General features: G+C 35.9%; 2 protein-coding genes across 3 annotated transcripts in view; both read right to left on the bottom strand.

Annotated features, from left to right (window-relative positions):
• The window catches only part of LOC113067936 (cyclic AMP-responsive element-binding protein 3-like protein 2), a 17,685-nt gene extending 4,794 nt beyond the window's left edge, over positions 1-12,891 (bottom strand). The window contains exons 1-4 of the mRNA XM_026240423.1: positions 12,537-12,891; positions 1,198-1,426; positions 961-1,115; positions 787-871 (exon numbers count right to left, since the gene is read on the bottom strand). Of these exons, the coding sequence (XP_026096208.1) occupies positions 787-871; positions 961-1,115; positions 1,198-1,426; positions 12,537-12,632 (565 nt within the window). The 5' untranslated portion in view covers positions 12,633-12,891. The remainder of the gene's footprint in view (positions 1-786; positions 872-960; positions 1,116-1,197; positions 1,427-12,536) is intronic.
• Positions 12,892-13,584: 693 nt separating this feature from the next.
• On the bottom strand, positions 13,585-15,976 carry LOC113068202 (single-stranded DNA-binding protein, mitochondrial-like). 2 transcript variants are annotated; one of them, XM_026240872.1, is made up of 7 exons: positions 15,740-15,838; positions 15,412-15,474; positions 15,267-15,324; positions 15,039-15,179; positions 14,279-14,366; positions 14,105-14,193; positions 13,585-14,014 (listed from the first exon to the last, which is right to left on the bottom strand). In XM_026240872.1, the coding sequence occupies exons 2-7, from the start codon at positions 15,433-15,435 to the stop codon at positions 13,974-13,976; spliced, it is 441 nt and encodes a 146-aa protein (XP_026096657.1). In that variant the 5' UTR covers positions 15,436-15,474; positions 15,740-15,838; the 3' UTR covers positions 13,585-13,973. The 2 variants fall into 2 exon arrangements, with proteins under 2 accessions (XP_026096657.1, XP_026096654.1); XM_026240869.1 differs by lacking the exon at positions 15,740-15,838 and adding an exon at positions 15,917-15,976 and having other exon boundaries at positions 13,596-14,014.
• Positions 15,977-17,605: the final 1,629 nt, after the last annotated feature.

Raw genomic sequence — 17,605 nt, 5'->3', positions numbered from 1 at the left:
AAATTTCAATATTTATATCCATTAATCTTTTTTCTGCCAAGTACATTAATAAGTATTTTGAGTATTAAGCACTTTACTTTTCATTAAACTAAAATAAATTATTTAGTTTATGAAATTATTTGATTATTAAATTACTGTTTTGAATAATTAAATAGCTTAAATTAAAATAGACATGAAATAATGATTTAGTTTAAAATTTAATTTTAATCGAAATATAATTAAAATTTAAATAATTTAAACAGTATGTTATTCATTTAAATAATTTAGTTAAGATGAAAAATACTTTTTACACATGTACCTGAAAAAAAAAATTATTCTAATTAAATGTTTGAAAAACAAAGTTTTATTTTTTAGTAAGTCATTTTCTTCTTAAGTACGGTTTAAATTACTTAAAATTTATATTATTCAAATGAAATTATAAAAAATTTAAATTAATATTGCATTAAATTAAGCACAAAAGTAATGTAATGCATTAAATCATTTTATTTTCAAAAAAATAAAATGAATTATTAAATTATTTAAATTCAAATATTTAGAACATTACATTTTAATAATTGTATTATTTATTTAAAAAAAACAATCATTTAAGCACATTTATTTATTTTGTGTGTAATAATGTACAGTCGGGTCATTATTGAAAAATAAACCCATTCAGGATGAATAAAGTGCATGAACTGTTTATGATAATGACCAGGTGACTGTACGTTATTTACTGTAATCCTTAATGTGCTCCGATATCTTTATTTTTTGTGCAATAACCCAAAATTGTCAGAGCCAGTGTTTTACCTTTGGGTGAGAGGTTTAAGAACTGATCCACCTCGTGTGGCTCCAGTTTAATCTGAGGGATGAGACTCTCGCGGTCCTCCTTCACCTGCAGATACAAGCAGACACCAGCACTTCAGTAAAACCCCACTGACTGTGTGTGTGTGTGTGTGTGTGTGTGTGAGCGAGCGGTCTGACCGGAGCGGCCGGAGGGGTCAGCAAGGCGTCAGTCACAGGCTCAGAGGCGGGACCCTCGGGGGTCAGAGTGAGGGTCAGGGTGGGCAGCAGCAGAGGCTCCATCTTCAGCCCTTTATCCTCCTGCTCCATGGGCCACTCGTCATTGTCTGTGTCACCTAGAACACACATCAAATTGCATTTAGAGACGGATTTTGACTTCTGTTAACAAACTGGAAGCAGATTCTGGCCGAGTCTTACCGGCGTCGCTGCCGGGCTCCCCGGGCAGATGGGACAGGGGCGACTGTGGGCGCGAGTCTCCGCACAGAGAGTAACTGTGCTCGGCTTGAATGTGTGGTGGCACTGGAGACGCAGGGGTCAGATCCTCCTCCGTGTCCATAGCATCTCCACGGCCGGACAGGAACGGGTCACTTAACAACTGACCCAGCAAAGCCTCTTGGGACAGATCATCCAGCAGCTCGGTGAAGTGCTATACAGGAACCATGTGAGAACCAATGTGAGAGTTAGGATTTTAAAATTAAATGATTGACATGTAATATGGTTTTTCTTCTTCTCCATAAATAAATATTTCAATGAATTATCATTAAATACAATTAATTACATTTAATCAATTTAAATACTGTTATAATTATTTTATTTTTATTTTATTTATAACAAAATATTATTATTTAAAATATAAAAAAAAAAATTAAAACCATTCTTTAGTTTTTGAGATAAGTAATTTATTTTCTCTTTTTTTCCCCAAATATCAAAAATTTTATTTAATAATTGAATTCTAATTGAAATGATATATTATTAAATTAATTAGCAGTATTTTGTTATTTAAACTACTCTTTAAATGACATTGAATGTTTTCATTTAAACATTTCAAACTAAAATCAATATTTCATCCCCTTTTATTTATGAGTAAGCATAAATAATGCAGTCTGACTAGAGTTTTACCTTTGGCTGAGAGGTTTAAGGTCTAGGATCAAGCTGTGAGTTCAGAGCTAATATCAAGTGCTCATTAAACCGCAGCTAGTTAAACACACTTTAATTGCAGACTGTAAAACATCAGCACATTTCGTTGAAGATCAGATTTCATATCCTAGACTAGAGGAACAGACGAAACATGATAGCAAGTGCCCACAGGGTAACCCTCTCCACCAATCAGAGCGCATCACACTCTATCTCATCCAATCAGATGGCTCATTCCTAGCCCAGGGAGAAGGTTTGATTTGGGACCAAAACCCACAGACAGCTGCCTCCCCACTCCTTGGCATTCCTATGGGTGCGTTCCAGCCCCCCAGCCCTTCTTAAGAAGGTCTCCTGCGCCTCAAACGGGTTTGGACAGGCTGAGGCGCTTCCAGACATTGATTTCATCTCTTAAAGACTGACTCAGGTCAGAGGGTTTCCTCAGCTCTTCTCCTCAGGTGCTGTTTAGAGGAATGTTCTGAATTCAACATGTTGAGCTCAGTCTACAGCATCTTTGACTCGTTGTCATAAACAGGGTCTTGAATCATCATGATTGGGTCAATTAGTCAATAAAGCCTATTTGATCGATGTGCATTTAATCCAGATCACACTTAGTCCATGTGTACTTGCCCAAAACACAAAGAAATTTAAATAAATGATTGAATGTAGCTTTAAACAGTCACATTAAACTATTTAAGCTATTTTAATCATTTAAATAATTTATTTATTTTGTTATTTAAGAAAATTAAAGTAATTTAATTTAAACAATAATTAAATCATCTGCAAATTATCAGACTGATTTCTGAAGGATCATGTGACACTGAAGACTGGAGTAATGATGCTGAAAATTCAGCTTTGCATCCCAGGAATTAATTGCATTTTAAAATATATTCAAATACAAAATAGTTATTTTAATTTGTAATAATATTCCACAATATTACTGTTTTTACTCTATGTTTAATCAAATAAATGCAGCCTTGGTGAGCATTTCATTTATATAGACAAAAAAAACACCACACTTTTAAACCATTTTTTTTTAAATGGTAGTTACTGTATAACCAAGAAAATGTACATAAAAATATAATTTACTTAAAACTGCTCTGTCACAACGGACTCGTCTCCATCTGCACAGATGAGTCAGAGATGCCTCATCCACAGGAAGAGGGTCCATGCAACGCAGACATTCAAACAACTGTGTGTGCATCTGTTCATCTGCACCGCCAGCAGGGAACGGTCTAGAGATGTTACGCTATGAAAAGGTCTTATCACTGCACACTTTACTCTTTCAAGGCCATTTAGCAGATCAGCTTGGGTCACACTAAATACAAACACAACGGTCTGTCAACATTATCTGAGGGCTCAGTTCATAGTGGGGAAAAAACAAGACCGAGGCTACATAAAATATATATAAAAAAAACACTTAAAATCAACATTTATTTCCAATGTTTCAGCAGGTTTTATGAAAGCCAATGTAAGATTTTTAAAGACCATTTTAAGACCAATTAATTAATCCGTAGGTAATAATTGTTAAAAGATTTCTAAATTAAAAATACATGATAATAGGTCATATTTACACCGAAAACAACAACAAACATCCACCAATGGGCTTTTCACCTCCTTCTCCTTGATGATTGTTCCTGTTTTAAGCATAAACTCACTCGATTTGGTTCAATTTATCATAAAACATGACTTCGGCTATTTTTATTTTGCCTATCAAATAAATGTATCTTGATTTAAAGAGGTTCAGATACTAAAACTGGAAAAAAAAATTCTATGCAGTGCATGCAATATTTAATCCACTACTTTGTCTTTAAGAAATTTTAAGGCCTTAATTTGAAGAATTAAAGACTTGCAGAAACCCTGTCTTTCACATTTGCCATGAATTATGGGATTGCATTCTTCTCAAAATACACAATGCTGCCTTAAGATACAGTTACATTTACTGTTTTTCAGTGAATCTTCACAGGCAAGATCTAGTCATTTCAATACACACAGATTTGGCAACGGGTTCGAACTGGTCATGTTGACCAACAGCAATGCAGTCTAGGTAGGCAGCTCACAAGGTTTCGGCAAAGATGAGTTAAACAAGACCAAGCTGAGCAAACTAAGAAGGAAAGAAATGGAGTCTGGAGTGAAAAATGGAGAGAAGCCAGCGTATGGGATCAATTACAGACTGACTCAGAGGTCAACCAAGTCAAGAAAGACAAGAAAGACAACAGTTAAGCCTATACATAAGGCAAGAAGGAGAGAGAAACCATTTGAAGTGCAAGTGACAAAGTCGCTCTGGAATGCCTTGCCCTACATTTTCCACTTTTGTTACTCAACAGCAGCTCTGTCTGCGCCCACCATGATGAGAAAACGTCTGGAGAGAAAGCATGCAGGTCACAGATGTTTCTACAGGGCCTGCCGTCCACCAAAAACACACATCGAGTGTGTTCTCTTCTGAACTCACTTAAACTTCATATTTGGCAAAGAACTGCTTTTCTGGAATGTCTTCTTCGGCCCAAAACCATAGAATGAAAACGCAAGCATTTCCAAGGCCACTTAAGGTGAACGCTTCATGTTGAACGGAGAAGAGAAAATCGCAGCAGTTCAAATCAGGTCAGGAGAGGGTGAAGCCCTCAAGTTGTGTGACATGACATGTCATAGCTGTCATGTCCTGGATGCATTTGCACCAGTCATTTCTGTATGAATTCACTCATGGTTATGGCCGTATGAAGCCACTGTATTATTATGTCGTTTCTGCATCAGTCACGGCTGATATGCAATTACATCTGACACTCTTGAGTGTGTGATGAGATGATTATGATGATTGCTGGAAATTGCAGGGTGTCGACTGTTCTCTCTGAGAGGAACAGAAGACAGCGTTCACTCCGAGGAGGACAGATGTGAGGTTTCCTGTGGTTTGAAGATGGAAATAATCACTTTTAAGTACCAGGTCTGGGATCAGTTCCTTTACCCGCATACTCCACAGTTCAAACTTCACTTACATACCATCAGTTATCATCTCGGAAATGTGTGTGTGTATATGATATATATATGTATATATACAGTACAGACCAAAAGTTTGGACACACCTTCTCATTCAAAGAGTTTTCTTTATTTTCATGACTATGAAAATTGTAGAGTCACACTGAAGGCATCAAGGGCTATTTGACCAAGAAGGAGAGTGATGGGGTGCTGCGCCAGATGACCTGGCCTCCACAGTCACCAGACCTGAACCCAATCGAGATGGTTTAGGGGTGAGCTGGACCGCAGACAGAAGGCAACAGGGCCAACAAGTGCTAAGCATCTCTCGGGGAACTCCTTCAAGCCTGTTGGAAGACCATTTCAGGTGACTACCTCTTGAAGCTCATCAAGCGAATGCCAAGAGTGTGCAAAGCAGTAATCAAAGCAAAAGGTGGCTACTTTGAAGAACCTAGAATATGACATTTTCAGTTGTTTCACACTATTTTGTTATGTATATAATTCCATATATAATTCCACATGTGTTAATTCATAGTTTTGATGCCTTCAGTGTGAATCTACAATTTTTATAGTCATGAAAAGAAAGAAAACTCTTGGTCTGTACTGTGTATATATATATATATATATATATATATATATATATATATATATATATATATATATATATATATATATATATATATATATATATACATACATACATACATACACAAACACACACACAGACACACTTTTTAAATTTAAAATATTTATTTTAATGCATTTTATTTAAAATTAATGCAATATAAAAAAAATATTAATAATAGCTTTCAAATGATCAATACATAAAAAATATAACCCACAAAAATTCCACAAATTTGTTCACTATGCACATATTGCATACTAGTGAAACAGTACGAGTAGTTTGGGAGTTTGCTGAATAAGATACGAGCGCCTGCATCCAGCTGGGTGGATTCTGAGAGTGAAGGCTTCTTTGTTCCCAGTTTGGATGGGTTTATTAGTACATATGGTTTCACTGGGGGCAGGGTACTGCAATTTGACTCTTTCTGAGATTTTACCCAGCTGGAGAATCCAGAGACAGAGACGCTGGGAGCGGCCTTGGTGGATTCAGACAGCGGCCTGTAATTTTTTTTCTTCTCAAGATGCAGTGAATGTGTATGCAGGAAGAGGAAGTTTATAAGCCAAATGTGGACACAGATGATGCAATGCTTTAAGCAGCAAAACAGATGCGAGGAAAGACCAACCCACAGGAGACAAAGATCAGCGCTGGTGAGGCTGGACCTTGTTCTTTACACATCTGTGGATGGATCTGACTCACTGATATTAGCCACTAAAAATCTGTTTGTCTTGAACTGGAGCACTGTAGACTTAAGGAAAGCCAGAATGTTTGTCCTCAGAAACAATTCAAGCAAGGTTGATGAACCTCTTCTAATGCTGTTGTAAAAGAAATGTCTCATTACTAAGTAGTGGTATTCCAGGACAGGAGCCAATGCTAAGTGACATTAAGCTGGATTACAAGGGTCTCTTTGACCCAAATACAGAGTTAACCCCTCCATACAGGACGTTTGTGTAGAGTTTAATGTGTGCCTGCAATGCTGTTTTGCTGTGATTCAAAACAGTTTTCAGTACAACTTCCAGTAACTACATCAATAAGCAGGGTAAAGTAATAATAATCAGCTCATAAATAATCAACAAACTAGAGTAATTCCATGAATTGTTGCGAGACGCTCAAGATTTGGAAAGAGCAAAGCTTGTGGATACTAAAATGAATGGTGAATGTCCCATTTAGTTGTTGAGTGTATATGATTAATCATGCGATTTATCGTGTAGCCCTAGTTGAGTGGACAATCTGGACAGAAAGCAAGGGACAAAAGCAGTCTGGGAAAAGTTTTGTATCCCTTTCCTAAAGTTCAGTTTGTAGATCTCAGTTGTGCCAGGACAAATCCCACCACAAGTCCTTCACTTTTTCCATGAGTCACTTTCCAAGTGTTTGGAATTGGCCTGGTTCTTGCTCAAGCTGCTTGAGTGCAACTGCTGAGCATGAAATGTGTGTCATCTTCAGCTTAATTCACTGAAAGAGGCCTTAAAGGGACAGTTCACCCAAAAATAAAAACTTGCTGTTAATTTACTCACCCTCAGGCCATTTGAGATGTAGGTGACTTTTTCTTCAGTGGAACAGTAAAAGAAGATTTTTAGCAGAAACGCTGGTTTTTGGTGATACATAAAGTCAGCCGCTAGTCACTTGAGAGTCAAAAAAGTAGGCAAGCAACACACAATTATAAAGTGAAACGATTAGTCTATACAAGAAACTGAACATTATTTACAACATTATAATAAACTGGGAAATCTTATTATTTCCTGCAAACTGGTTCAGTCAGAGAGTTTGATTCTATTAATTGGCTAAAACAAATTCACCAGTTTGATTTCATAATCCTGCAATCATATCACATGTACACGATTATATTAAGACCTCAATACATTGTCAGGAGGTACAGGGATTAATTTTATGTTGCCTATAAATGCTTTTTTGATTCTCAAAGTGATGGTAGCTATTGACTTGCATTGTATTAATCACCAAAGACCAGGGTTTGATCTAAAAATCGTCTTTACGGTTCTACAGAAGAATGGAAAGTCATTTTGGATGGCCTGAGGGTGTGTAAACTAAAGCACATTTTCCTTTTTGGGGGAACTTTCCGTTCAATAGTGACTGACTGTGCTGCTAATTCACAACATGACTGAACACATCCTGCAGATTTGGGACCGTCCCATCCTCCCTTCCCCCCACAGAATTTTTTGTGGTGATTCTGGAGCTCCAGGGGTTCAGGAAACGACTCCACTGGAATCAACATCTGGCCAATAGTGACCCTAAAGGAGGCTGGATGTAAACATGCAGTGACAGCGGATAACAAATAAATCAAATCTGGATTGATTGTAAACAATTGATGACAAATCTGTTTGCTCTTTCAGGGGAGGAACAGGAAACCTCGGGACTGAATGGAGTGAAAGACACCCTGCATGCCCAATACACAAGCAGCAATGCTATAATTGAGGGATGTATACCGTTATAACATGCTATTCATTTGCACAAACATTTATGTGGAAAACTATTAAATAATAATGTGGATCTAAATGACAATACAGAGAGGAATGGGTCCAAAACTGTTTTATAATATTTGTCTTACTGTTTTGAGTCAGACGTACTGTTTATTAAAATATCTGATTGTTTGGTTTGTTTGTATCACATCACAAATAATAAGAATAGAAAAATAAATGAAATTACGCACTTTTTATTTGAAGAAGTATTTAATTTACTGGATTTCCCTAAATACATTTTACATGATTAATTATAAAAATAAAAAGAAATGTACTAAGACTCTATTAAACAATTGTTTAAATACCAATGTGGCACACTGAAAATGCTACTAAATGTAAAAAATAATCTACTTATTTATTAACATATATTATTTATGAATTTATAAATTTAAAGATAAAATATTGTACATATTTTAATATATTGTATACAATATTATATATATATATATATATATATATATATATATATATATATATTAGGGCTTAGAAATTAGGGAAATTAGGGCATAGCTCAGAAAAAAAAAAACAATTGAGTGGCTTTGTGGTCACAGAAAAAAAAAGTGTTTGCATACATGAGGCATTGTACTTCCAAAACGAAAACCCTTTTAATGCATCACAGCACCTCAATCACAACTTCTACACTACCAAAATACATTGTTTGAATCCAAGAGAGATCAGCCTCCAAGGGGCTCTTAGAATGACTGGGCAGATAATAAATTGGGAATAAATTGGGACATGGTAATGAGTAATGAATGTGTGCGCCCTCAGCAAAGGTCCAGGCTCAAGTTGCAGCTCATACAAACCATCCATTCAGAGCAAGAGTGCAAGAATGTGTGTGGCAGATACAGCCTGCAAGAGCGACGGACGAAAGCCCTGCCCTCTCGGAGAACAGGCCGAGTCTGTGTCCACCTGTCCCACAGAGAGCAGAGAGGCTCATGCCCAACACACTGAGCACAGAGGGTCTCTCACTCATCAGACCACCACGTGATGCCTGAGTGACAAATGTTAGCAAAATGTCAGAGAGCTCAGGGACACAAGATCAGGTTGTCCTGACATGATATGCACTGACCAAACACATTTTCAGGACCAGGATGCTGTCGATAATCAGACCTGATATGAAGCATCTAAATAGGTGTTTTTGTTTTTTTGCTATTTTAGTTTTTTGCTAGGTGGTTTCTTGTTGGCTGCATGTTTTATAATAATTTATTATTTTAATTAATATCATAATGGAAAAACTTTAGTATCAAAAAGGTATTTTAGTATCATTATTATTTTTATTTCTATATTTTCCATTTTTAGTCATTTTGGTAATCAAGTTAAACTCAATTTTATATATTTCAATTTTATATTTATAGTTCAGATAACTATACAAACCCTGTTTAAAAACGTAAAAACGTATTTAAGAAAATACTCTGGGGACCGTAGGGGCCGTTTGTGACTATTTCCTATAAAAATGCAAAAAGTACTATGCAAATTTGACCACTGAAACCTTTCAGTCTGTTCCTGTCCCAGAAGACCTTAAAAATACAAAGTCAAAAAAGCCCAAATCTGAAGCCAGACTCCAGTTTTGTGTTTACAGTCACACACAGTCGAGACAGACGACTTATTTTCTTAAGATATCCTCGTCAGTGCAGTGTTTCACATCACTGATTGTGTGTGTGGTCACAGTCAGAGTATGGGTCATTTTATACCAGTATATCACAATTTTAACCACAAAGGAAATTTAAGGAAAAGCTGATTAATATGTTAAGTAACATTTAAAATTGAATGCATAACAAAATAAATAGAAGTCTAGCATAAATGCAAAAACACCCATGCTTTGACTTGAGTTTGGGACATGTCATGTGTAAATATAATATACAGATGTAGTACAGTTTAACCGGTATAACAAACTCTGACACATTTCTATTTTGTACCGTAGTACAATAGAAACTGATAAAATCACCCAACCCTATAGTTCACTGGAAACCCATTTTCAGATTTATTCCAATGTGATATCATTAACTTCTCAGAGTCAAAATGACCCAAACTCAATACGAGTAATAACAACCAGTGTATCAGCAAGAGATCAGGCTGATCTTTCTTTGAAACCCCACTTTCCTGAAAAACAATCCTGAATGTGTTATGAGCGGATCATAACATCATAAACCATCAGCTGGGACAAATGAGATCTTCTGATACAGAAGATATGCAAATAAGCAATGAACTACTACAGCTGAAATGCTACAAAATGAAAAACTAATAAACAGGTTAGTGCACAACCGCATGCCTTTCCTCATGTTCGCTCTGGAAAGTACATCTGGCTGCCACAAGGCCCGGCTGCATGAGATAATGTGCTTTCCAGACTAATCGTGTCGCTGTGATTATCAGCACTAAGAAATGCTGAGCATGACGGCCCAACTGCTCTCCTCAGCATCTCCTTAACCTCCGTCCTAAAGCAGAGAATGAGCCTTGGGTTATTTTCACTATTTCAAACCTCCTGAAATATGACACATGAGACTTTAGTTCAAGAGTAAGTGACAAAAAACCCTGTTTTACAGGTAGGTACAAACACACACCCTCTATACAAGCCCTTCCCAATAGAAAGCTGACAACAAATGAAGACATAATCGCATTCGTTACAGAAGACAATTACTAGGCCTAAAAAGGGCATGATTGCATTCCTTAAATAAGATTGTTCTTCCTAGATGTTTATTAAGTCAAGACACTTAAGGCAAAAACACTGAGATTTTGCACTGTTTGGCTTTTGATGTATTGTTTCAGACTACAGTGGAAAGAAAACATTCAAAATACACTTTATTTTCATATAATTTTATCTATTTGCATGTGTTCAATCACAAGCCAGAAATCTCCACTTCAGTAGCACTTACACACAAACTTTTCAGTTTTATTTTATTTATATTCAGAGGTTCTTGTTCATATATCATTTGCCTGACTTTATACTTTTAATTCCTTAAAACATGCTAAAAATTTCCTTTTCTAGCTGCTGACAGCATTTTCTGATTCTGATCATTACATATATATATATATATAAATTAGTGTTCATGTTTTTGTTCTGGAAATGTATGCATATTTGTGCATATTTAAGTATATAATGCCTCATTTGCATATTGAACCAAAATTTATGTTGCACCAAAAAAAAAAGTTACATTTCTTAATGCAATGAATTAACTGAGGAACTATAAAGATATCTATTGGTTAAATATTACCCTTATTCACCCTAATGGCTTAAAATTAGAATGTTAATTCCATTTCGAAAGTCAACTGCCATGCAATGACAGTGCAGCAGAATTACAATGCAGAAGGAAACAGCCCACATGCAATCTGCATAACGATAACAGACATATGCAACAGGCTGAACTCACAAAGCAAGCTCTATTCTCTCCAACGGAGAACAGTTTGCATTGTTGTGTGGAATTCCATGTCAACAAACCTTGGGGAGCGAAAGTAAAAGTGAGGACAACCGGCACATACAAACCCATGAGGTGGGGGAGCGTGTGTGTTCAGAGGGGGCCGATGGGACCCTAAAACAAAGACCCCGTTCTGTTCTAAAGGTGAATGAGAATGTGAACCCTTCACAACCTTTACAAAGCATATACAGTTCTCCTGCAAGTGTGCGTTACCGCCCTGATACTGCTGGGTTATGAATACCAGACACACCAAACTGCTGCACCTCCTTTGATGCCGTCTGGAAAGACGTTATGCACCTTGTCTGCTAATTTAACTGGGATGTCGGCTTGTCTCCTAATGCACCACACATCTGGAATTAACTTAATTCGAATTCGCGTTCATCTTTGAGGATCATAAATTTAAGATTCAACATGTTCTGCTGTGTTTTGCAATACTGCATATATATATAAAAAAAGCATTCAAGACCTTTATCAAAGCATAGAGCTATATCTGTATCTGTGTAAATGCATTCATTCCATCTCTGAGCAGCATTCTGTGTGTAAAAGACGCCTAAATGCAGTGAAGATTTGTCATTAAGAGTAAGACAAACATAAGGTTTTAAAATAGTTACAAACATGAGACCAAAATACACTTTCCCTGATGCATTCATGTACATTTTAGTCTAAAATCTTCATGTTGGATAACCAAAAAAAGTACATGGATCTTTATGCATCAACAGTGAACCCCCTAATTATGCAACAAGTAGAGGCCCCTTTGAGCAGAAGTTGGAACGCAAACCTATTATTACATAACCTGCAGCAACTCTTCAAGGCTTTGGGCACCATATTCTGACTTTATCCAAATGGGCTAAACTTATCTGAATTGCTTTGTGTGGCACTGCATAAGCAAGATACAGTCACTGGATGACTGCACCATCTGAACTTTATCCCTTGGAGCCAAGTGGAACCCAAAGGCACATTAGTAATCTGACTTGGTCGATCTCTGTGATAGACCAAGTCATTTAAAAGCGTGTATATGACTAAACGTAGGAAACTATGAGGTTTAGAGACATTGTGGGTGATCTGACACTAGTTGCAACACATCAACACATGATATGAGGGGTGTAAGTGAAGATGGCAATAGTGCCACGAAATTATTAGAAGATTCCAACTTACAGTGCTGTATAAAATGTCGTTTTCCCCGGGCTCGGACAATTCGCTGAGATTTTTGTCCCATTGTAAAAACGGTTCCCCGCTATCCATTATTTCCATGCCTCGATCTGTAGTAAATGGCCACGCGCAGCGTCGCTTTATCAACTCCACAAACGACTATTTATCAGCGTATCCGTAAAAAAACACTCGTCAGGTCGCGATTTGGAGTGAATTTTGTGCTGTCAGCGCAAAGTTGGGTCTAAGTTGCTCGTCCGTCGCCAGTGTTATCGAAACTTTCCCCTCAGCTTCCTTGAGAAATGTCGCCCCTTCGTTCTCAGGCGAGCAGGAATTCGGGGCGGGGAAATGATGGGAGTTGCATTTTTTTTTTTTTTTTTTTTTTTACAGAGGTCTTTTTGTGGACTGTGATACATTCAGGTACCTTTCGGATATTTCCAAGCAAAAATTATTATATGCGCTTTCTCTGTTTTGTTATGATGTTTGTAAACACCACGCGTATTCGTCTTAAAAAAGCAAAACTTTTCTATCCAATGCCCCGCCCTTGGAATCCGTGTGGCGACCAATCAGATTGGCTGTTACGTTTAAAGCGCACTCAGTGCGTAAGAAAAAAAGCCCGACTGTCCAATAAAAGAACGCTAATGTATGATTGACGTGAAGCTGCTCCAATTAAAGGCGACTCCGCATAATCTCTTGACAAACCGTATAAAGACAAGAGTACCAAACTCTATGCACCGCCTAAAATCTAATGTCTGCCAAAAGATTTAAGCTGTATGTAAATACCATGAAAAACTAATCTTACTCATTTTAAAAGTGCATTTAAGATACTCTTAGTATATTCTATAGGCTAAGAAAAACATTAAAAATACAATCAAACGACCATAACACGATGGGTAAAATGCTCACAAACAAATGGACACGACTGAAAAACATCTGAATTGAAACTACTGTTTTCTCAGTTTCAGAAGCTACATTTCTGAAACCAGGTGTTGCTTTACAAGTCTTGTACATTTTATGTCACATATAGACACGGATGGCTTAAGTATTCAAAACAAACCCTTTACTGACAAACTATTGCATTTATTTATGAACATTAGCAGGACATTACAACAAACTGGCTTGATTTGGTTAGACATAACTTCAGATATGATGCTTTTATTTTTCAGAAGTCCAAAAAAAAAAAAAAGGGGAAAATTTAGCATTTTTTTCTAAGACAGAGTTCAATCCAGTTCATGGCTCTGGAAAGTGTTTACATGTCAAAGTGCATCTGTCAGCGCCCTCTGTCGGAAATAAACCAGCATTACATAATCATACAAACAACATCACTTCTTCTATGTATGACTGTAAGACTGGACAGAAGGATACGCAAAGTTTAATGTCAGTGAGCAGAGTAATACTATATAAAATATATTCTTTTGGTTCCTTAAGTCTGGGAAGGCGTCTTTATTACTGGTCTCGCAGATTTTCACTTAAAAACACAATATTATCTGTGGAAAGAGACAAATTATATTTAAATTTGAACTATTAAAGCAAAAACAAAACAGTTAAGACATTTATAGCCTGTTGTGAAGTCTGACCTGCGATAATAGTTGTTGCTTGTCGCCTGACGTTGTTTTTATCCATGTACTCTCCATAGTCAAGCTTTCCTTCCACAAGAATCCGAGACCTGAAAATAAGGTTGATTCTAGGTCAACAGCTGCATGATTTATTTTTATATCTATAAATCGCTCCAAAACAAGTATGGAACACACCCTTTCTTTACATACTGATACGCCACGTCTCTGAGGCCTGGTTTGAATACTGAGATTCTGTGCCATGTTGTTTTCTGGCTGACATCTCCTGCAAAAGAACAAAACCATTTGTTTAAGATCTTTAAATTGGACAATATAAAAGATAAATTTTATATATATATATATATAATCTAGAATGTATATAATTGTGTGTGTGTGCGTGTGTGCGTATATATATATATATATATATATATATATATATATATATATATATATATATATATATATATATATATATATATACACGCACACACACACAATTATATACATTCTAGGATATATATATATATATTTTTTACAATATATTTGCAACATGAAGACAACTTGCTTTTTAAAAAATAAAATACTGTAAAAATGTCAATTTCTGTGAAAGCATATTCACATACTTTAAAATGATCTGTTTGTTTATCACCTTTTTTTAATCATGTACCATATGTTCAAAGGACACACTGATATTTATTTAATAATATATATATATATATATATATATATATATATACTTTAATTTATAAAATAAATTAAAATTTTAATAAAATAAATAAAATAAAAATAAATTATTATTATTATTAATAATTATAATAATAAGTCAAATACAAATATGTACTTAACAAATAAAATCAAACATGATGGAAATGTATGAAAAATATTAATGATAAAAAAATAATAATGAAGTCAAATTAAAAAAAAAATATGATGGGAGTAGTGCACAGCCTGATCTCACCTGTACTCGTGGGTTCTCCCTCCCCAGACCTCCACATCTCGTTTGTTGCCATGGAGAAGATGGTGACAGGGTTCCTGCCCTCCACCTGCCTCATGACGGGGTCCTGTCCCACTCGCCCAAGCAGCTGCACCCGGTTAATAGCTGCCAAGAGACAAAAGGAAGATGAGGGACATCATCAATAACATGTCACTCAAAAGCCAGTGCATACAGAGACTGACAGACACTCACATCTCTCCAAGATCAGATTAGTATCTGTAGTCCTGTGCCGGACGAACTGTTTGAGTATCTGTCAGGACAGAATAACAACAGTCAGCCTGTAATCATCCTTCAGAGCAAATATGAACACTTATGCATGTTGTTTAGTTAACGTTACCTGTGCGGAGGCATTTCTCAACATCTTCTCTGCTCTGTGGAGGATGCTGACAGCTCATTCACTCTATCATGGGAAAATGGCCTTATCAGAGTAATATAGGTATAATAGAAAACATAAAAGTAAAGTTAAATGTCTTATTCTTAACCGTATGCAAAGACCGGGATACCTTGTAAAGTAGATGTAGTTCAAGATAAAAACATGTTAACCTCTCAAAATATTTTTTTTTCAATAGTTGATGCAATGTTATTATATCACGTATAGTAAAGAGTCATATTCGACTACTTTAAACTAGAATCATTAAGATCTGTATTTAAGTTAACTTACTTACAGCAGATCCAATGATGAAACACATGTTAATCTCCCGCCATTCACTTAACCTACATCAACTAGTCACGTTTAGAAGACGCATGTAATAGTGAGTGTGCGCTTTACACCGACGATTTATAATCAATATCGTCTTCACAGTTTATTTAAAAGTCAAACGCAAAGATAAATTTCGACTTACAAGTTCAGAAGATCTTGATGCTCAATAACCCCACGCTGTTTCCGGTGCGCTTGGAAAACACTCCCCGACAGAAACAAACACGAACGAACGCCGGTTCCCGTTCTGTACTTCTATCATTCTCAGAAAATAGCAATTTTGTTCAGTTATACGTTCGTGCCTTCATCTGTGGGCATTTAAAAAAAATGTATATTTTAAATCAAATATTATTTTTGTTATGAATGTCAAATGAAAGTTTATGTACGAATGTCACATTAAAATTATTAATTGTATTGCCCCAGACCCAGATTTTCAAAAAAAAAAAAAAAAAAAGAAAGTAAATGCATAATAAAACAAATGAAAAATTATATATGTGAAATTCGTATGATCTAAGAGGGAAATAAAGACAAACCACTAAATGTATTGTGGGAAAATAATTTATATCAGTTTATAGTTTGTTTAATTGGACTTGGCAATAAAAACTCTTTGCATTATAACAGCAAGATCAGGTGTATAAAATAAATGTATGAAATTAAATAAATAAATAAAATTAAAGGTCTAGGGCTTTCTTTGCAAAGCATATTTGCCTATTATGATTTTTTTTTTTTGTCAATTTAAAACCCTTTTTTTAAGAAAATAAATTCAATGTGAAACACAAATACATACGCAAAGACAGGATATCACTTAATATTTCCATTGTGTGTCACTTCCAATCAAGCTATAATTCTGTCAATCTACACAAATGTGTAATTCTATTCATCATTTATATTTAAAATGCAAATGCTCCATTTACACACACTTGCAGTTTATTTATTGCATATACAAAAACACCCATTCAGCAATTATGTGGGAAAGAAGGCACTGTGCAGGCTGTCTGATGGGGTAGTGTTGGGGCAGTTTGTCCTCCACCCCTGACGTCTTCACATAGTACCTATAAAAAACAGAGGATATTATAAGAGATATGACAGCTGTGTGTCAGCCTTGACAATATCTGAAGCTCATGAACCTGAACTCCTCCTTGAACCCCGTCCTGATGTACTTGCTCAGACAGGCCTGATACGGGCCGAGAGGATCCCGAGGACCCGCCAGAACCAGAACCAGCTGCTGGGCCTGATAGCCCACGAACGGGAACTGCGTTCAAACAGTTGCTCTGATATGGAAGCTAATGCAAATATGCATGAAAATTAAACAGGAGTTAACTGGCTTTTAATAAGGTTTAAAGCACATCCCATGTGGTTTTGTAATTGTGACATTTACATGTTTGATCTGTGTGTTTTCCGGTCCATGACTCATGCTTTGAGCTGTAAATACAAGAGCTTACCTTGTCGTGTAAAATGCTTCCGCATTTTTTGGATGATTAATTTCTATGGTTTTCCATGACTTACTTAATAATTTGTGATAACTTAAGGAGATTGATCTCACAAAGAGTAGCATCTAACCAAACTGTAACTCCTTGAATAGTCTAGCAACCACACTTTTAAAATTTCATAATATTTCCAGGTTTTTCCACTATAAAACTGTTTTTGATACTTTTTGCAAAGATTGAAAGTGTGCAGGATTTGCTTTGTTTTTCAGTTTTTTCCAGGAACACGTGAATCCTGTTCACAAGAGTGTAGCCAAGTTAAAATATGTATTTTGCAATAAAGTGTTAATGCAATAAAACTTGCTCACTAAAAGCATGCATTTCTCTTTTTTTTAATCTCAGATACATTT

This window comes from Carassius auratus, chromosome 4 (assembly GCF_003368295.1).
Source record: "Carassius auratus strain Wakin chromosome 4, ASM336829v1, whole genome shotgun sequence".
NCBI classification, from domain to species: domain Eukaryota; kingdom Metazoa; phylum Chordata; class Actinopteri; order Cypriniformes; family Cyprinidae; genus Carassius; species Carassius auratus.
Note: the sequence above shows the minus strand (reverse complement) of the source record. Positions and strands in the feature narration are given on the sequence as shown.